The 20,872-nt window shown below is 40.8% G+C and overlaps 3 protein-coding genes across 8 annotated transcripts; 2 read left to right on the forward strand and 1 right to left on the reverse strand.

Annotated features, from left to right (window-relative positions):
- Positions 1–3,303: 3,303 nt before the first annotated feature.
- On the forward strand, positions 3,304–9,719 carry six5 (SIX homeobox 5). The gene is made up of 3 exons (XM_031296658.2): positions 3,304–4,032; positions 5,538–7,030; positions 8,057–9,719. Exons 1-3 carry the CDS (start codon positions 3,347–3,349, stop codon positions 8,713–8,715), a joined length of 2,838 nt encoding a protein of 945 aa, XP_031152518.1. The 5' UTR covers positions 3,304–3,346; the 3' UTR covers positions 8,716–9,719.
- Positions 9,720–11,293: 1,574 nt separating this feature from the next.
- On the forward strand, positions 11,294–14,689 carry six9 (SIX homeobox 9). Of its 6 annotated transcripts, none has more exons than XM_031296663.2 (3): positions 11,294–11,857; positions 12,786–12,946; positions 13,401–13,997. In XM_031296663.2, the coding sequence occupies exons 1-3, from the start codon at positions 11,315–11,317 to the stop codon at positions 13,546–13,548; spliced, it is 852 nt and encodes a 283-aa protein (XP_031152523.1). In that variant the 5' UTR covers positions 11,294–11,314; the 3' UTR covers positions 13,549–13,997. The 6 variants fall into 6 exon arrangements, with proteins under 6 accessions (XP_031152523.1, XP_031152526.1, XP_031152522.1 ...); XM_031296666.2 differs by having other exon boundaries at positions 11,298–11,857; positions 12,786–12,965; positions 13,401–13,445; XM_031296662.2 differs by lacking the exon at positions 13,401–13,997 and adding an exon at positions 14,235–14,689 and having other exon boundaries at positions 11,299–11,857; positions 12,786–12,957.
- qpctla (glutaminyl-peptide cyclotransferase-like a) lies at positions 14,664–19,855 on the reverse strand. Its single transcript, XM_031296660.2, has 7 exons — positions 19,018–19,855; positions 17,237–17,383; positions 16,863–17,156; positions 16,272–16,433; positions 15,833–15,932; positions 15,629–15,745; positions 14,664–15,521 (listed from the first exon to the last, which is right to left on the reverse strand). Exons 1-7 carry the CDS (start codon positions 19,228–19,230, stop codon positions 15,376–15,378), a joined length of 1,179 nt encoding a protein of 392 aa, XP_031152520.2. The 5' UTR covers positions 19,231–19,855; the 3' UTR covers positions 14,664–15,375.
- Positions 19,856–20,872: the final 1,017 nt, after the last annotated feature.

Consider the following 20,872-nt stretch of genomic DNA (forward strand, 5'->3'; position numbering starts at 1 on the left):
CTATGGTTGTTGAGGGAGATAGAGGTCTGTAAAACCTGCTGGGGTCATTCATGCCTTATCTGCACGTAATGCTCACATATTGTGGCACATAAATCATGAAGAACATGCTAAATGTTGTGTCTGACACACAGTTTCTCATTAAGATCTGAGGTTCAGGGTAAGAATTCAATTTTATTTATAGTATCAAATCATAAGAGTTATCTCAAGACACTTTACAGATAGAGTAGTTCGAGACCACACTCTATAATATAGGCTACAAAGACCCAACAATTCCAGTAATTCCCCCAAGAGCAAGCATTTAGTGTGACAGTAGCGAGGAAAAACTCCCTTTTAGGAAGAAACCTTGGTGGTGAGAAAAACTTCCTTCAAGGGAGAAATCTCGGACAGACCCAGGCTCTTGGTAGGCGGTGTCTGACGGTGCCGGTTGGGGGTGTGATTAACAGATAATAGTCACAATAAAGATAATGGAACAGTGACTAGAAATAGTAGTTGTAGTAGTTCATAGCATAGCAGGGCGTTACAGGATAGATAGATAGATAGATAGATAGATAGATAGATAGATAGATAGATTTTTTATTGATCCCAAAAAATGGGAAATAACGGTGTTGCAGCAGCAACATTTCAGACACACAGCACACATACAGAGTAAACATTAAATAATAGGAAACAATATACATGAAATAATAATAGAATAATACACTAGCAATATTTAAAATATATACAATTTGGAAATAAAATGTACAACTGTTTCGATAGATATAGATAAACTTAATGTGCAAGTTGAGGAGTAAAAATGTACAACTGTTTCACTGGTAATGATTGTGCAAGGTTGTGCAAGGTGCATTCAGTGCAGTTGTGATGTATATGAGTCTTATCTCACACTCAGAGATGAAGTGTTAAAAAGTAGCATGGCACAGCAGAGCATACAAATATAAGCGTTCAGTTTGTATCATTATAACAGAGAGCAAAATTAGTTTTTAAAATGTATCTTCTGAACTTGGCCTAAAATGAATGAATTTACCTGACATAAGTATTTTTGCTTTGTATATTCAATGCAGAGAGATGTAGTAGCATTGACACACTGAAGAAAATGGATGTTCTAGCATGCTTTCTCCTTTTATGATGCACATCTGTTGCAAAAATCCAAACATTAACCATGTCACAAATGCAAATTATACCTGCTGTGTTAGTGTAGACTTCATTGTGCGTGTTTGTACTGGCAGTATTTGCTTTAGGAAACCACCTCAGGCACACCAAACCATGGGATCAGGTTGGAAAACTGGGATGACAACGAGTCTTACCTGAACAAACACAGAGACACTGTCTTACAAAGGCCTTCATTTATTACACATAAAAAAAATGTATAATCTCCTCTTTGAAAAACGCTTGAGGTCTGAATTTACGTCTAAGAAACACTAATACTCTTTTACATGTTATTGGTTGAACAGGAGCTGTCAGAGCGCACTTTCTGAACTGTGGCATGTATTTTACAGGAATCTAGATTTGCCATTACAAAGAACCATAGTCATTCTTAATCATAAAGGATATGTCTGCCTGGCTACAGAAACCCTTAGGGGGTATTATTAAAATAAATAAAAGTAAAATTATCAAAAAGTGACTATACTGCCACAAATATAAATTCTTCACGGGTTCCAGCTCTGGGAACTTGTGATGAGCATTTTTCACTAATTTACCACATTATATAGACAATACACTGTAAACAATTTCCTTACAGTAAGTTACTGGCAGCACTGTTGCCAGCAAGTTGCTGTATATCGATTTTACAGTGAACTACTGTAGCTGTACTGTAAGGCAGTTTACATTATATATAACAATACTGTATTACTACAAAACTGTATTTTACTGCATTTTTATGGAATTTTGTAATTTGCTGGTATTGTGCTGTAATATGCAGTTTTATTAACATTGATATATTACTGTTAATTGTTACTATATTATTTATTATTACTATTATAAATAATATTATATAATAATCTCCAGTTACTAATGTTGTACTACTAATAATGTATACTTCAGAATAACAAATACAAATCAAAAGGCAATCCAAACAATGTTCTTAATTTAAAAAAAATAATTTTATTTAAACATTTTTTATCAATTTTTTACATTTTCCTGTCTTTTGACAACATTCACATTTTTCCAGCAAGTTCAGCCCAGAGAACCACAGCAACTTTCAGTCCAATGTGATAGTGTTGATATCCACAAAATAGCTGCAAATGGTCACTGCTGTCCAGCTCATGATGACAATTCCCTCAATAGGGCCACCAGAAAATAAAAAGACAAACTGTTACCTACAGTATTTTATTCTGAACGTTTTACTTCACTACTAAGAAGTAGTATTCAATAATATAACAATCTGAAAGGGCCATTCTGCCACCTAATTAGCACTTTTACTTAGGGCTGCAATTAACAATTTTCATTGTTAGAGAGTCTAGACAAGAGTCTAAAAGAGAGTCTGACAATAAACGCAATAAAATGTGTTAATATCGGTGAAGCATTTCAGAAATGGAGAGAAAATGTTGCTAATAGTTTTGCCTTCTGCTTACCATAGCATCGAATCACAGTGTGTCACCTCCAAGGGCTTTACAGGCCCACACATTTGCAAAGAAAATAGGATGGTAATTATCATAGAATTATATAAATAATGGCATCAGGATAACAATCATGATGGGGATGGATGGAATTAATAACTATTAGGCTTCTCCTACAAGTTACGATAGATATAAAACATATATATTTTATATCTATACAGGTTACTGTATAAAGCACAGGGGCTTAGGAGAGAAAGGGGAGAACTGCAGGAGGAGGGCTATATTTTCAAATTCTGGAGGGGGTTTAGCCTTTTCCAGAAAACTGCCTACCCCAGCTTTAAGTAAAAGCATGCAATGCAGGACTTTTACTTGAAGTGGAGTATTTTTTACATAAAAATGATAATACTTTTACCCAAGTGAAAGATCTCTATTAATAATTGTTCTATCATCCACATTAGTCAGCTTGAGAAATGTCATTTATTGTCAATGAACAAGTTTGATCCAACTTGGTAGTGCTAGAGCTAGTAAAGTAGTAGTAATTTAGTACGGAAATATCTTCACATCTGAATAATATTATAACATAAAGATTGGCCTAAATAGCATAAAGTAACTTTAAAACAAAGACACTACATTAGTTTAGAAAAGGGGCGTGGCCGCTACTTAACAGGCACATTCATGGTTTGGTGGACTGGCGGAGAACGGGAGAGAGCTGCGCTGCAGGGAGGGAGGAAGAGAGAGAGAGAGAGAGAGAGAGAGGAGGAGGAACTACTGGATGAAAAAAAGTTAAAGTAAAAATGGCTTCCTTGTCTTTGGAGTCTACAGAACAATCTGAGAACAGCCCAGAGGAGCCAACGGCAACGGAGTCCAAAGAAGAGAAAGATACGGTGCAAATTTCGGAACAATTACTCCAAAGTTTCCAAAAGTCGGCTCTGAGTTTTTCCACAGACCAAGTAGCATGTCTCTGCGAGGCCCTTCTGCAGGCGGGCAATGTGGATCGCCTGTGGAGGTTTCTATCCACCATACCTCCTTCGTCCGATCTGCTACGTGGCAACGAGACCCTGCTGAAGGCCCAGGCACTGGTGGCTTTCCATAGGGAAGAATTCAAGGAGCTGTACGCCATCCTGGAGAGCTACGACTTCCACCCGTCTAACCATGGGTTCCTGCAGGACCTGTACCTGAAAGCCCGCTACAAGGAGGCGGAGAGGTCCCGGGGCCGCAGCCTGGGCGCAGTGGACAAGTACCGGCTCAGGAAGAAGTTCCCCCTGCCCAAAACTATCTGGGACGGAGAGGAGACTGTGTACTGCTTCAAAGAAAAGTCCCGAAATGCCCTAAAAGAGTGCTATAAGAGCAACAGGTACCCCACTCCGGACGAGAAGAAAAACCTTGCCAAAGTCACCGGGCTGTCCCTCACACAGGTCAGCAACTGGTTCAAGAACCGTAGGCAGAGGGACAGGACCCCGTCCGGGACCCACAGCAAAAGGCAAGAACAACACTGGAAACACATTTGTTGCATTTTTAAACACTAGATGACTTTATGGATTGAGTTAGGGGACATACAAAAGTCATTATCCAGGCGACAGCTGTCTTATACTTTCCTTTGTTTATTTGAAAGTTACAAGCTCGTTACTTTGTGTTGTGTTTTAAGACATTACCAATCGCTCAGAACAGTCGCTGAAACTACCACCATACCAAACCTTAATCGTCAACAAAGACCTACAGGCCTACATAGGGCAGCATAGAAAGAGTGAACAAAGTTACAAAACTAACAACTAAAAAACGTTGCATCAAGTAAGAAGATGGACAGGGGGGGCTGACTTTTGACAGCAGTAAAGCCACACAGGTCTGAGACCCAGGAGCATGTTGCTTTGTTGTGAAATGTGAGATCCAGGCGCCCACCATGGCTCAAGTTTCCTGAAACCCTGCACCGCTGCATAGGGCTTGCAGGGTGACCGAGGTTAGAGTAAAACCTTAAACTAGGGAAGATGGGGGTGGTGAAAAGGGGGGGGGGAAAATCCTTTTAAGTTGATTTCACGCAATTTCAAATCTCAGAGCCACTATTTCACCAAGCAGGGAGGGGCAGGCAAGTTGTGAGGAGACGAGAGAATACAGCAGACTTATCTTATCAGAGGGGTTGTGGTGGTCTGGCAGACAATCTGCATAGTTGACCAGGCTGCTTTACATTGTAACACACATGAACCAAGTTTACACACCCTAAAAGAGCTTCTGGGAATCTGATCCAGCTTTGTCTCACTTTCTGCACAGATAGAGTTCTGTAGGCCTACTGATCCACAGCAGAATATGGTCAGTTTTGTAGATAAGATGGTAAAGATGACCAGAAAAAGTTGAGAAGGATTTAATATAACAACAGCGTATCACAAGTTAACCACTAAAATATATATAGAACGTTTTATAGGTTTATTTTTTGGAGACTCTAATAGTGGATGTTATCATGAAAATGTTACTATTACTTATTTTTGAGTTATTTACCAGAGGGCATGTTTGTCGACAGTGCATATGTTTCAGAATTGGCTTAACAAAACTACGAAAATTAAATTTTTGGTCAGACCTAAACTAAAGTCAAAAATGATGTTAAACAACCAGATGCCATCATGCAAGCCTGATAAAGAGTTTGGGAGCTATAACCTAGTGTGCAGATACGCTCTGTTTTTTCCTGTTAATTGATCAGACTCTTAATTCTGTTGGTTAATGACTTAAAATAAAACAAAAAAAAAAAAAAACATCAAAACTTAACAATGCATAATCCATAAAACTTGTGAGTAAAATGTAGTCCCTGAACAGAAATCATTGCTTTGCAATACATAATAATGTCATAAGATCAAAGCATTTAAAGGATTAGAAAATTACAAAGGTAGTAAACGGCTTGTGTTTATCAGTGTTCAAGTTGAGCACTGATAAAGCTCGGTGCCCAACCGTCTTAAGCCACACACATCCCTTTTTGACCCATTTATTTTTCCTCCGTTCCAGTGAGTCTGATGGAAACCACAGCACTGAGGACGAGGCGAGCCCCATGGACGACACCCCTGACAAACCGGAGGAGGCTGCTGGCTCCACAGCTTCCATCATCTCTCTCTCTGCCGTCCCCAGCAGTACAGGAGGCCAGCTCATCCTCAACGGGTCCGGCGGCTTCCTCACAGCCTCTCAGCCATTACTACTTAATGGAAATTCCCTGATCTCCAGTACGGGTGCTGGTGTCATAATTAATGGGCTAAGCTTAGGCGATTGCCAGACAGTCACACTGAGTCCTGTTGCAACCAACTCTCCTTTAATACTGAACGGGGCTCAGGTAATAACCAAACCTAGTATCAGTGTGCAGCAGCAAGCAGTTTCTATGGCACAGCAGGAGGTTTCGGCCATGGAGGCCAAGCCGAGCAGTCTTCCAGCAGTTGTTTTTAGTACTAACACCACACCCGTCTCGTACCCTCCATCCATCATCTCTCTTCCTCTGCAAACTAAAACAGACAGTGCCAATGCAATGGATTTCATCAGTGTCCCTGAATCAGAGGGCAGCATCCAGACAGTATCTTCCTCTTCTTCATCTTTATCTCCCTCCTCACCAACTCTGTCCTTCCCAACCAGGCTCCCCTCGCTAGTCTTAACACAAAACACCCAACGCCACGAGTCTCTCACCCTCCCGACCTCTATGTCGTCAGCAGGCATGGTATTCTCCAGTTCTGCTGTGCCTCTCTCCAGTCAGCAAGGGGAGTATGTTTTCTTAGCCTCTGCTAGCTCCCACTTAAACCCTTCTAGCTCTGTTTCCTCCAGCAGCTCCACCCCTCAGGTCTTCTCTCTGCCACAGGTTGTGCCTTCCATCCAGGGTATACCAGTATCCCAGCTGGTCCAGCACTCTTCAGGGGCCCAGGTTTCCCAATGCCCCCAGTTGGTCCCAGTATCCCCCCTCACCTCGCCATCTCCCCAGTTCCAAGACCAGACAGTGAACACAAGCAACAGACTGGTGCAACAGCAGCAGGATGCTTCAACAACTTTGCCTGAAGGGGCCACAACCATAGTTTCTATCTCACAGCTTAACAACAATCAGCTCCCACAGCGAACGGTGCACCAGCTGGGGGACCAAAGCACAAACTCCACACCCAGCAAAATCCAAGTCCCACAGGTTATTTCCATCTCTTCCCCGACACAAGTAGTACCAGTCCCCCAGGCCAAAGGCACCACAGCAGCACAGTTAGTCCCCCTCTCCATGCCTCAGCTGGTCCCAGTCTCGCCCATCCAAACTTCTACCACCATCTCTTTCCCCCAAGTGGTACCTGCCAGTCCTCTCTCCATCCCCTCTGCTGGAGTGCCCTTCCAGATCCTGACTTCAGCTCCTGCAGGGGTCGCACAGGGTCCTCTCAGGATAAACCAGCTGAGGCCCATTCAGAGTGTGGGTCCCCCAACCAGCATGGCCCCTGGTGTGCAGCTCCTCAACTCTGGGATCATTCAGCTGCCCTCTGCTCCTCCAGGTACACTGAATTCATTAGTTATGTGTGAATAAATGTAGCAAGCATAGCTGAAACGATTAGTCAAACAACAGAAAATTAACTCAACTCAAACTGTTTTGATAATTGAAAGTGTTGTCAGCATACAGTCTATGGTTGTCAAGCAAAATTGACCAAAAAAAAACTGCTTCTAGCTTCTCAATTGTGAGGATTTAAAGACTTTATTTGTCATATATAATATTAAACTGAATATATTTGGGATTTGGACTATTGGTCAGACAAAACAACTGACTAAGCGACTAATGGAGTCAATAAGCAGTTGATTAATCAACAATGAAAATAATAGTTACTCTTTAATTGTTTTAATTTATGTTTTATACTGAAGGTGCATGATTTTTTTTTTCTCAAAACTAATCAAAGTAATTAAAGTTAAAAATATATATTTTATTACTTGGATTAGCTGATGCAGAGTCACTTGACATAAGTAATTGCTAAATTACCAGTAGTTATAGACATAATACACAATGAGATGAAATATTCCAGGACTGGAACTAACAATTGTTTTTCATTATTGATTAATCTGGTAATTATTTTCTCAATAAATCAATCATTTATTTGGTCTATGAAATGTCTGAAAACAAGAAATGCACCTCAAAGTTTGTTGCCCAGGGTGTTGTAGTCATGTTACTTGTTTAGTGTTTCCATCAGTCCAATACCTTCATATATATTCAGTTTATTTTCAGATTAGACAAAGAAAAGCAGAAAACCACAATTTTTGCTTAAATAATATCATAATGAAAAATGGATAGTTGCCTATCACGGCATTTATTTATAAAACTTTAAATAAACAATATCAAGACAAATTATTAATGCCTGATTGACTGATTTTTTTCTTATAGCAGATGTTTATTGTCTAAAACATGTTATTTTAAGTATTGGTCTGTAAATTAATTTGCTGCCTCAAAGAAGTATGATGGTGCTCATATTGGTGCACCCCTTGTTTGATGTTGTTACTCGGTCTTGATTGCTGTCAATTTATCACCACCGTAGGTAACCTTCTCCTTGGTGGAAGCCCCTACCTGAGTGTCCAGCAAGGCAAGCTGATTCTGACCATCCCAGCAGGCATCCAACTAGCCAGGTTGCCGCTGAAACCAGTCCCTGAGGCTTCACCCATCTCTCTAAATGGATTGAGTCCTGTTCTCACCCCCTTCACCCCTCCTGTCGTCTCAACCACCTCAGGCCCGACCACCAGTGGCCTCACATCATCTCCCCTAAACTTCATCAACTCGTCTCCACCATACTGTGCTCCAGAGACTGGGACACCTGCCGCCCCCTCCCCTCATGCGCTGGACAATCCAGACACCCCTACCACGCCAAACACTCTGACTCCAGAGAGTATGCTTACCCTCAGTCCTATGTACAGTGGGGCGACACCCAACATCCAGTTGTCCCAACCAGCCTGGAGCCCTGTGCCCCTCTCCACTTCAGCTAGTCTAACTCTGTTTGATGTCCGCGGCAAGGGGGACCTACCTGTAGACCCGGCTTTGTTAGGCCTACCAGGAGGAGAGTCGCTGCTTCTGGGAAGCCCTTCGCCAGAGCAGGATGTGGAAGCCAACTCGGCACTGAGGAATCCAGAGGAGATAGATGGGGACTCCAAGATTCTTACTCAGCTCCAGTCTGTCCCTGTGGATGATGATCTGGGCTTGTAGTTTGTTTACCTTGCTGGTCGGCAACCCAGTGTCTCTAAAAAACAGAAAAGATTAAACAGTCAGTAAGTTGCAGTCTCTGCTGGCTGAAAGATCGTATTCCACATTGTCAATCCTCTAAGAGCCAAATGTTGTTCTTTTTACAGTCCGTTCAGGTTCTGACTTGTACAACAATGATGCTCTCTCAGTAGGGCCTCATACCATCATGTTCTTAGCTGGCACTTTTGAGATAAATCCTCTACAGCTCTATTTCATGTGGATGTGCAGAGTTTTATGGGATGTTCATAAGCGTCTCAAAGTTTTTTTCCTCAAATCCATATTTGCCTTATCTGTTTTATCAGATGCAGACAGAAGAACTTACTCTGCTTAGTCTGCTTGGCCCAGTTACAGGTCCTGGTGTTTAAAAAGAAAAGACTATATTATGCAAGGCCAATTATGGCTTTGTCTATTCTCTCAGCTCTTCTTTGCAGTGGACTACAGACCACGTTCAGCTGTACTTGGAAAAAATGACTGGGGTTTTTGCTGGCCGCAGGAGTAGCTTGTTGTGGATCCACCGCGGTAACTATCCACCGGACTATCTGGCAAAGGCATACATCTAGAAATAGTTGAGGTTTGCCTGCCTGCCCAGAACTCCGAGATTCAGGATGTATTCTACCAACACTCCAGGAATATAGTTAAGATTGTATTCTTCACTAACAGAACCCAGTTAAGTTTTATGTGAAACCATTATTGCATTACAGCAGTATTTTATTTCTTTTAAGTTACTGAAGTCTGGGCTGAAACATGCTGCCAAACTGTGTTTATCAGTCTGTTTTAAATGGCTTTCTGCACTTTTTAAGTGTGAATGATGCCCTCCATTAATAAAACTATAACACAGGAAATAAAAGGGTATATACTCTATGCAATGCATGTTTAGTTATTTATAGGACACTATGTGGCACAATGGCTGAGTTGAAAAGCCAGTACACTTGGGAGATGAGAAAAGCTTTTAAATACTGAGATTTTAATGAAGCATGACACTAAAATGTTTGCTGTGATCCAAAAATCTCTGTTTGTCGATATTGATAAGTGCCTTATATTAAATATTACAGGTTTGATGTTTTGAAAAAAGATGTTTGGACTTTCTACACATTTTTAAAAGTGCTATACACCCCAACCAAATTTTGGGATTCACTTCATGGACTTTTATGAATACCCACATTTCTGTCTGTTTGATCTCCAATGAAATATAATGTGACACATTTGGTTGCATAGTCATGAACAGGCTGAATCTCCTCTATTTGTATATTTTGCACCTTTCATTTACACAATGTTTACGCTGCGCTGCCGTGTTGTTATGACAATGGTTCGACTCATATTCTGTTCTGAAATGTCCTATCCTTTATTAATTGGAGATTAATAATCCCCACTTGACAACAGGATACTGATTTCCTGATGAAATCTGTCATAAATTGATGGAACAGCTCCTTCAGTTAAAACCTAAAAATACTCCTCATCGTACTGTCATGTCATAACACAGGTATCGGTCAAACCTTTGGTCAATTATGGTACACAAATACACTTCCGTGTCGCATCTAGTGACAATAATGGCCTTTGTGTTTCTTATTTTAAAAGTATGTTTGTTGTTTGTCTTTTTTGTACATTTAATCTATTTAAAGCATGTATCAATCAGTAAGAAAATGAATCCTTGTGGAAAAACGCATACAGAAAATGATATTCATTTTCACTTGGAAGGTCACATTGTTGTGTAAGTTTTACAATCTTAGACTACAGTTATTAAATCAATTTTAGTTTTTGATTTTCAAATCCAGTAGGTCACCCCGTTAATAAATGTTAAGATAATTTTTTCCCAGTGGCCTTTGGGTTGGTAGATTATTTGTCCAAGGTATCTTGGACAAATCAATTTTAGTCTGAATTTTACTGACATTTTAAACTAGTAGTTAGGGGTAAAGGGAAATGTGTCCAATATGTAAAATATAGTAGCCTGTGTTTGATTATATGAGCCATTTCTTACCAAAGTATATAGACATTAAAGCCTCTGTGGGCTTATGCACATTTGTACCCCTGTTTGTAGCCCGGGATACGTTTTTACTCTCCTACCTGACACATATGACCCCAGATTTAACCAAAGATAATGTATTTTGATCAACTTTTTGATAGTTGTGAAAGGGATTGTTTGTGTCTGTCATTCAATGTTCTTGTTTTCTCATTTTTTTGTATTCAAATGCATCTATTTTTTATATTACATAATGTTGTAATAAACTACATTTACAAAAAAGGTTTGTCTTTTATTATTATTATGAGCAAACTAAATTATTGTTAGAAGTAAAACTATTTGAGGATTTTGCTTCTAATTTGGCAAGGAAATTTTATTCAAATGCATTTTCTTTCTGCACGGCAAAGCCATCATATTCTCTCTCTCTCTCTCTCTCTCTCTCTCTCTCTCTCTCTGTGGGTGAATGCCAGTACAATAGCAAATCCAAAATGTGTGAGAGAGTGTGCATGCATGTGTTTGTACAAGAGAAGAAGGGATGTATGGTTTGTTGTTATAACCCTGATGGTCTCAGGTTACCTATGATTCCATTCTGCCAGGGCATGAGTAATGATAAACACACACACATTCACTTGTTCATCTACAGGACGGCCACAATGCTCCACAGTAAAAGAGGTTGTTAGAAGAGGTTGTTATCTTCACACAGACTTTGGTCAAACTCACATCTCAGGATTTTTTGGGGCTGTTTCCGCAGCGATGATCTTCACAGCAGAGCAGGTGGCTTGTGTGTGTGAGGTCCTTCTGAAGAGCGGTTGCATGGATCGTCTTGCTGGCTTCCTCTGCACTCTACCTCCTCTTTCCCTCTCCTCCTCCTCTGTTTGCCTTGGGGAGCTGGAAAGCGTGCTCAAAGCTAAAGCCGCAGTGGCCTTTCACCAGGGCCACTTCACTGACCTCTACACCGTGCTGGAGGGTTTCCCCTTCTCCCCACGCAGCCACCCCCTCCTGCAGCAGCTCTGGCTAGGAGCCCACTACATGGAGGCCGAGAGGCAGAGGGGCCGGCCCCTGGGAGCTGTGGGGAAGTATCGCGTAAGGAGGAAGTTTCCTCTACCACACACCATCTGGGATGGAGAGGAGACCAGCTACTGTTTTAAGGTAAGTATCTTATCTTACCCTTAATGTGCTCCCCAACTGTTATTTAGCGTCCTGGTACGTGCTACGTTGAAAGAGACAATTATGAATTCTGATTAGCTGTGATCAGTGTGAGTAAGATGGTCTATCTATACACCAATAGACAGGCGGATTGGAAAGGCCAGTAGTATAAAGTAACTAAATAAATTTACTTAAGTAGGCTACTCTGTACTAATTGTAAGTAGTTTTGTGATGCCTGTATTATACTTGAGTATCTTATGCTACTTTATTTTATATTTATATAAAATACTATATTTTATTTCTATTCTACCACATTTCAGAGGGAAATATTAATATTGCTTTTAACGCCACTATATTTGACATGTATAATCAGGCTGTAATTAGTTACTTTTCTGATTCAGATTTTACATTTAAAAATATATAATCCTCCTCTAAAATATGACTATTTGTTATAGATTGCCATACTCAAAAGAAGGCCTATATATTAAGTAGTTAAACTGTGCTCTACATTAACCAGCTACAACTTTTAAATGTTGATATTTGTATAAACAACAACACTTAAAGGAGACATTTTGTATTAGTACTTCTACTATTATAATTAGTAGGCATGACTTTCACTTGTAATGGAGTATTTTCACACTTAGTGTGGTGGTAGCCTGCTATTTTCACTTTAGTTAAGCATCTGATCTGACCACTTTTCCACCACTAGGAAAGTTACAATGGTGGAAACTGTCAAATATGAAACATTTTAGCTGGAAGGGCTTTGGCCACCGTTTAAGTTTTAAACAATATCAATTCATCATGAAGAAATGTTGAATAGTGAAACCTATTTTACATGGTTAGGTACTTTAAACCTATCTGTATGTCTGTGTATGTCTTTGTGTATAAAAAAAAGTTTAGGCTTGACTTTATTTATTTGATTTACAAACAGGAAAAATCACGGACAATACTCCGGGAGTGGTACCGCCATAAACCCTATCCCTCTACCCGGGAGAAACGGGAGCTAGCAGCAGCCACGGGCCTGACAACCACTCAGGTCAGCAACTGGTTCAAGAACCGCAGGCAGAGGGACAGGACCACGGATGTTAATGGGTCAGTGACGGGTCAGCAGGTTGCTCTCAGGGTTATTGTCTTGTTGAAGCACTTTGCTGATATTGATATTTTGCTGTTATTATGCCCACTAGAGCTTTGCATTCCAGTATGTCATCTCAAAGGGGTTTATAGGCCCAAAAGTTTGCAAAGAAAACAGGACGGTATTTGTCACAGAATTGCCAATATGGCATCGGGATCACAATCACGATCGGGGTGAAGCATTTGCTGGGAGGGGCTTAGGATAGAGAGGGGAGAGCTGCAGGAGGAGGGCTGTATTTTTAAATTCTGGAGTTTTTTTTTTTTTTGCCTTTTCCAGAAAACTGCCTACACCAGCTTTAACAAGCTAGTAAAGCTTAAAGATGAGCAATAAGATATTGGGTGTCCAGCAGTGCACATTATCAGACCTGTTCCATGGACAGATAGTCAGGAAAGCTAATGCTATTCTCTCCAACAGTTCCCAACCCTTACTCCCTGAATTTCAGTCCTTGCTGTCTGGTTCCCGTCTAAGATGTCCATCTGTAAGGAGTAACAGGTACAAGTACTCCTTTATACCTGCAGCCATTTCCTTCCTGAATAGGGGTCAGGGGAGGAGTCTTCTTTGATCTCTTGGCTACCTCATTTCATCCTCTTTCTTTATTCCTTGGTTGGTTATATATTCTAGTCTGTTGACTATGTGTTGAGGATGTCAGAATCGTTGATAAAAGGGGTTGGTGATGTAATGTAATGGATGCTGATGTTGTTGACGATGGTCATTGATTATATTGTGTCAACTTTGTAGGCTGATATGCACTTTTTCCTACCCTATGTAGGTTCCTTTGACGCTGCTATCCATGCACCTTGTACTGGTATTTATTTGTCCTCGTACTGTTACGGTTGTGTTCCAGTTGGAGTGTGTGTAGAACTTGTATGTTTTTATGTGTCTTGAATTGTAAGAATTATACAATTTCAAGCACAGACCTTGTGGTCCATTGACAATTTTGCCATTGTTGTAAGTGTTCTCCTGTTTGTCTTGTCCTGAGACCAGGTGAAAGTAGACATATTGGTTTGTCTCTCAATGCAACATGAACATCTGCAAAGTATAGAGCTACACTTAAAACAGTGAAATCATGTAAAAATCAAATGGACATTGTACATTTTCAACTTTCTGCTGCACACATTGTCTAAGTTCATTCATTTTACAGAATAACAGCACCCTCTTGTGGTTTACATCAGACATGATGCAAGATTGAACAGTGGTGTTAGACCGGATCAGATGCAATTTTCTGATTCTCCTTGCCTTTTCATTCAGTTTCCAGATATCTAGCTCTGGAGGAACTTCAGGACAAGTCTACCCTTCCTCTGACAATGACTTATCGCCTCCAGGAAGCCCACATCTCCTATACCACTCTCCACCTCCACCCCTCTCTCACCCGCCACCTCCTCTACATCACATGTGTGTAGGCCTCATTTGAGTCTGCCCTTCAAATGTTTAATTTGTGACTTTTATTTTTGAATAAGTAACACTTACAAAACAGTTTTGCTCCTTCTTGAATGTAAAGTCTATTTTCTGATGTCAGTAAAACCAATACTTTGCAAGCTTAGTAAAGTTTGTTACCAAAACATGACTGGGCGGAAGAGGATAAGACTGGACTATACTGGTAAAATGTCTCTGCATGTACTAATATTTTGTAATAGTTTATGTTTTTGACTTTCCAAAAGTGCATCAAATTCTAAGAGAAACGGAATAAAACCATTTTTACTTTATTGCTGACTTTTCACTACACCTTTCACATGGTGTAAAATAACATTTGTTGGATTTCACTCTAATAACATCATTAAACTGACACAAAATGTGCAGTATAGCCATATTGGTCATACAGGTTGTAAGGCCAAGAGGATCCTCAATCAAGTAAAGGCAAATAATTATTCACAGATAGGACCCAGTGTTCACAGAAGCTCCAAGAGATCTTTAAGAAGACATTAGTGCATCAAAATCATATTAACGGGGGAAATAAATGTTACGGCTATGGTTTCTTTTTTCACAGGAATGAAGAATAATTTAGAGTGCCTTTAAATTCACAAACTTTCTCAACCGTTCCTCTGGTACCATGATCCAAGAACTATTAACATTTGAATTAAGACTCTTTGTAGCCACATCCCATGCCCAGACATTAGGACTGGCGTCTCCAGCTCATCCCTCACATGAAAGCAAGTAGTCTGGTTAGTCCAGCAGAGCCAAGTCTTTGGTAAAGGGTTAGCTGGTATTCCAGTACACTGATAACAGAACCGTTTAGTTCATTTCAGGTTCTTCTCTTGTGCATTTGGGTCCAATTAATGCTGGTCATTTTGCAATTATTTGTCATCAGTGTGACAAACACAAATAGCACTAGTACTCCAGTACTGGGTAAAAAGTCAGCACCTTGACCATAAATACTTGTCAGTGTTTGTGTTCAGAAGCCCAGATATTCTGCCAGAAACACAGCCATGATCTTGGTCAGGTTCACCACAGTGGGGCGGTGCATGTTCTCCTCTGTGTCGTCCAGTGTGTGCCAGAACTGTGGGAAGGGAGTGGCGATGACATGTAGCACAGGGACACCTGTAAGTGTGTGGGGGGGAGGAGAAGGAAAGTGGAAGACAGTGATGATGACTGACAGCATATATTATACTTAAGACAAATCTCCAGCAGTCTATGCCATCACTCACCTTTGTGAAGAAAGGGGATGTGGTCGTCCTGCACAGGTCCGAGGTACACATCCTTCCTAAAATACGTCTGCTCTGAGGGGTGAGACGTCAAAAGACCCTGCCGATGGAGTCTCTTCTCTGAGAGCGAGGGTGAAGGCAGAGTTAGGGCCCATAACGGAGAGGGGATTTTTAAATATTCATGAAAACGTTACAGCCAGTCCTCACCTGCAGCGATCAGGCGGTCAAACCACCGTGCCGTGTTATCAAAGTGATTTGCAATTAGTGGATCAGGACCACCGAGCAGGTCTAGCAGCACAAAGAGGTCCTAGAGAGAAAATGCAAAGTCAAAATGGCTACTGAATATTGAGTTTCCTTTTAATCCCAGTACAGTATATGTATGTGTAAACAAAAACATATACAGGAGTGTTAAGATACATGACAGGAGGGGTTAAGTTAGAGATCGTAACTAGATTTTGGCTGTTCAATTTAAATTCAGACCCATCCTAAATTCCTATATTTAGTAGGAGGGTCAGTCCATACAGACATGACAGACCTGCTGCTTTTGTTAAGTTTAAAATGGGCTGTGTCTAGGCAGTCTGCTAAATTCAGCCTTCTCATACATAATTTAGAGTGTGTCTGGATCGGGATGCACATTTCTCCTCACCACAGCCTGAAGCACGGTGGTGTGTGTGGAGCCTGCAGGGTGAGGCGTGTTGGCCATGCGCTCAGCCATGTGACGGGAGCCGTACAGTGAGTCTGTGGCGGTCCACTCTTCAAATGACTCCTCCCCATCAAAAAACACCAGCTGGAGAGACACTGGAAGTTTCTAGTAGAGAAGAAGGGAAGAGGTAAAAAAAAAAAAAAGCTTCACAAAAAGCAGCAACTGATGCCAGTTTCTCTTTCTGCAGTGATGTCGCAGTGTGCATTGCTACAGTAACTACATAAATCTTAGCCTCTGGAGGGGTACTGCTATTTACAGATGACTGCTGCAAAGAAAACAAGGTGCTGGAGTCAGCATTTTGCATCCCATACTGTAGGCACAGAGCCAGTGGGCTGAAATGAGAGTATAAGAAGAAGGAAAAAAGAGAGAAGATACTCTTGTCAGCATCTCCTTTTCTCTTTGTCATAGGACGGATCACAGGAAATTAATCCGTCAACATCTGCTCCAACTGCTGTCTACTGTATATCTTGCAGCAACCACTGCAAATTGCCAGGACGTCAACGCGCATGTAACAAAACCCAACTGAGCATTTACCTGCTGTTTGAATGATAGAAGCTGGGCATCCAGAGAGGTGACAAGCTCCAGGATCATAGCACAGGGCACTGCTGAGTCACTGGCCCCCAGAAAAACCTTCTCTGGGGCCCGGGGGTCTGGAGGCAGAGCCTTGGAGTCGTAGTGGCAGGCCAGGAGCAGCCTGCGAGGGGCCGAAGGATCCAAAGTGGCAACGATGTTGGTGAACGTGATCTGGCCACGAGGGGTCGAAGACTGGAATGAGTCCAAGTCTACGGCCCAGCCAGCAGACAGCGAGGACAGAGTCGAGGTGATGTGCTGAAGCAGAGCAGAGAGGGCGGATTAAAGACGAGTGAAGAAAATGTGTGAACAGGAGAAAACTATAAATATGCACACACCTGCTGTACAGCCAGGCTGCCTTGTGTCCCTGGGAGCCTCTCTATTAGGATGGGCCTCAGGTGGGTCTCCCACAGGCGAGTACCATCCACCTGAGAGGCCAGACGGCGGATCTGAGCCGGAGAGCACTTACTGGGTTTGTGGGACAACTGGGAGATGTGATTATTGATTTAAAAAAGCAAATGTAGGAAGAGGAAAAGCAGGAAAAACAATGTATTCTGTGATCAAAAGGTTAGGCAGCAAACTGTAACAACAGGTCGTTTTTGTATAGAAGAGGTTTTATGGTCCAGGTCGGACAAGTGTTTAGCAGCACCTAAAAGATGTTATTTTTATTGTCATTTCTGTCCACTATATTCTGTATATGCGGCATCTCTTGCACGCCTGCCCATACTGAAGGAGTAGGGCTTGCTATTGACAATACCAGTGTCCTAAAGTTATACCAATAGAGTACTTATTTTAATAATTTTTTGTTCTACTTCATTCAATACCCATCATGTGAACGGAAGCATTCAGTTGCGTAAAATGCCACCACCACTCCACCACTAGCTGCTGCAGTAGTGGGCCAATCACACGTCGCATTAAATTGAAGAATGCTTGGTTATTGGCTGCAAGCAAAACCACATTTAAATAAATAGTCATTTATTTATAGATCTGGGTACAAAAAGGACCAAAAGCAGGTATGGTTTATCTGGAGAAGTTTGGTAACCGACTACTGGGTTATTTTGGTCGATACTGATACCCAGCCCTGTGGAGGAGGGGCCTCCCTCTGTTGCCCTACCTATTTTCCCATTAAAAAGGTTATTTGTGTGTGTGTGTGTGTTTTCCTTATTTAAGTTGAGAGCCTGAATCCATTTGAGGCACATTTGGGATGTTGGACTATATAATAAAAATTGATTAATCTGCTGATTCTTTTCTCGATTTTTCAATTGAATTGTTTTGTCCATAGAATTACAGAAAATAGTGAATAACGTTCAAGATGATGGTATCAGACTACTTGTCTGACTAATTACTTCGCCCCAGTCAACATTGTGTTTTGATTTTGGTTACTTTACTTGGATGTTTGACCCAGACTGGTGTTTGACACTAGAAGGCTAGAGTTTAACACATGCATTGTGACATCTCTAGTTGTTTTGAAGCTAATCTGCAACTAACACAAGTGTGATGTGGAATGGACTTGTCAGTGAAGTAGGAGACATCTTGTGTCCAGCAGTTAAACTTTTGAAATGAACGATATTTGCATATTCATTGGTTTGGATTTTTCAATAAGGGAGAAGGTTATTTTAAGAATTTTTAATAAGGAAATGTTTAGTTTTTTGTGGAGAAAACATATCAGACACAATATACTAAAACATGTCTAGAAGGGATCTTTAAAGACTAAAGTTTATTATCACGAGACAAAGAAAAGCAGCGATTGTCACAGCTGGAGCCAGAGGATATTTGGCATTCGTGTTTTTTAAATAACAACCTAGAAAATTAAAGGCATGGATTTTTTTCTGTCTATCAATGAATCAACTTTTAGTTTCAGCACTATATGAGCCATATTAACATTGTCACTGATCTTCTCTGGTCCTTTAATGTGGATCCATTATATACAAAGGGGAAGCCAAAGCTCATAGTTCATAGCTTTGTCATATCTGGTTACTATGTGATGTTATAACACTGAAATCCAGACAATGCAACACAATCTGGTTGTGGCTATTAAGTGACAGTGAACATTTAGAGGTCCCACAGCAGACAGGTAAAGTTTGAGAGTCTGTGTTTATGTATCTGCCATTACTCTTACCCTGTCTTTGGCCAGATCTGCGGTTGGCATGCGGTTCACATGTCCATCGGTGGTGTCGTTTGACAGGTAGACTCCCAGCACCACCGCCAGCACCAGAACCCCGAAGAGGCAGAGCAGCAGTACCCGGGCCCGGGGCATCCACACCCGGTCACAGCCGGGGAGAGAGCCGTTGCTCTGCTGCAGAGGCTTGTACCGCCGACTGGACCTGGACATGACTGGGAGAAACAGCGTCGAGCAGGCAGTCCTTAACAGTTACGTGTCCCAAACCGGCTTGTGGAGCATGTAGGAGGGATATTCACACAGGAAGTCGAGGCTGGCTCTGAGCGGAATCAGCCTCGAAGGGAAACAGACTGTCAGTCAACACGGTTACATTTGCATCCGTGTGTAACGTTAGTCCTGTTTCAACATACTGATCCATGTCTTTCGCATTTGATAGTCTGTCTTATGCGGTTCCAATCTTCAGTGTGACTCCTGCAGCCCAGTTCTTTGAAGGCGTTATTGGCTTTAGGGTTGCTTTGATCAAATTAATGCATGATACATTATAATAATTTACACTGAAACTGGTGAATTTTTTTTTTTTTTTAGCTTCTTGTGTTTAGCTAGCAGCAACTATTACTGTGTTAAACTAATTTACATCCACTAACAGCTACTAATGAGAAAAACTGCAACAAAGAGATCATGTAGCAAACTTGTTATAGCTATTCCGGTGCAGTTACGTTAGTTAATTTAAAAATGTACAAATACAACGCCTTCCCATTACGGGCATTAATGTATTATGGCAAACCGTCTCTGATGGCTACGGGACATCTTCGTGGTCTGGGTCTCTGGCCAAAATATGGCGAAACTTCTTTTAGGTTTTTTATTGTGGTCGGCAAATAGCTTTGTGGTGCGCTACCGCCACCTTCTGGTCGGGACAAGGAACCACAGTCAATTCAATTCAAGCTGTGGTGCAAAGGGACTAAGTACATTTACTCAAGTACATTTAATTAAGTTATTTGTACTTTACTTGAGTAGTTTCATTTTATGCTACTTTATACTTATACTGCACTTCCTTTTGGAGGCAAATACTGTACTTATTACTTAACTTATTTTAAAGCTTTAGTTACTTTGCATAATCAGATTATTAATACAAAATATAATCAACAAATAATTATGATGTATTGTTAGCGCAATAGAAATTAGTGTACAGTTGTTTATAATCATTTTCTTTGATTAAATATTAGAAAACAAATAAGTCAGTCCAGTACATGAATCAGAGAATATCAAAAGTGGTCCCAGATAAATAACCGCAAGCAAAGAAAACATCAACCGTTTCCCTTGTGTAAACTAAAAGATGCGTTATCATTTTTACTTTACATTCAGTGTCAAACTAATCTGTCATAAACATATTGATCACCCTGTTATATAATATATGTGGTTAACTATCAGAGCAAATTATACGTTTATTAATTTCTAATATTCTTACCACAGGAACCTCTATTCAACGTATGGGTCGGATTATGTACATGAAAGAGCTGCAGTACTAAATTATGTTTGAAATATACTCGTTTTCCTTACATATCCACCCAAATCATTGCACCATTCTCTTATTTTTGTTCCCTGGCTTGCTTTAGTTATAATATTTGGAATATTTGATTTGGTGCATTCCCTGGGAGTGAGAGTGTATTTGTAATTAATTCCAGAAACGGTGGATGTAGTCCAGAAAAATGTGTAAGAATATAGAGTGAAAACATTCTTGTGCTAATTAGTATTCTTGCATCAGGTAGAACAAAACAAAACATGTTATATGACCTATTTGTCCCGCCCATCTCCCGCCAGATTTCTGATGAGCGGAAAAGGAAGTTGACATTCTAAA

This window comes from Sander lucioperca, chromosome 5 (assembly GCF_008315115.2).
Source record: "Sander lucioperca isolate FBNREF2018 chromosome 5, SLUC_FBN_1.2, whole genome shotgun sequence".
Taxonomy (NCBI): Eukaryota; Metazoa; Chordata; class Actinopteri; order Perciformes; family Percidae; genus Sander; species Sander lucioperca.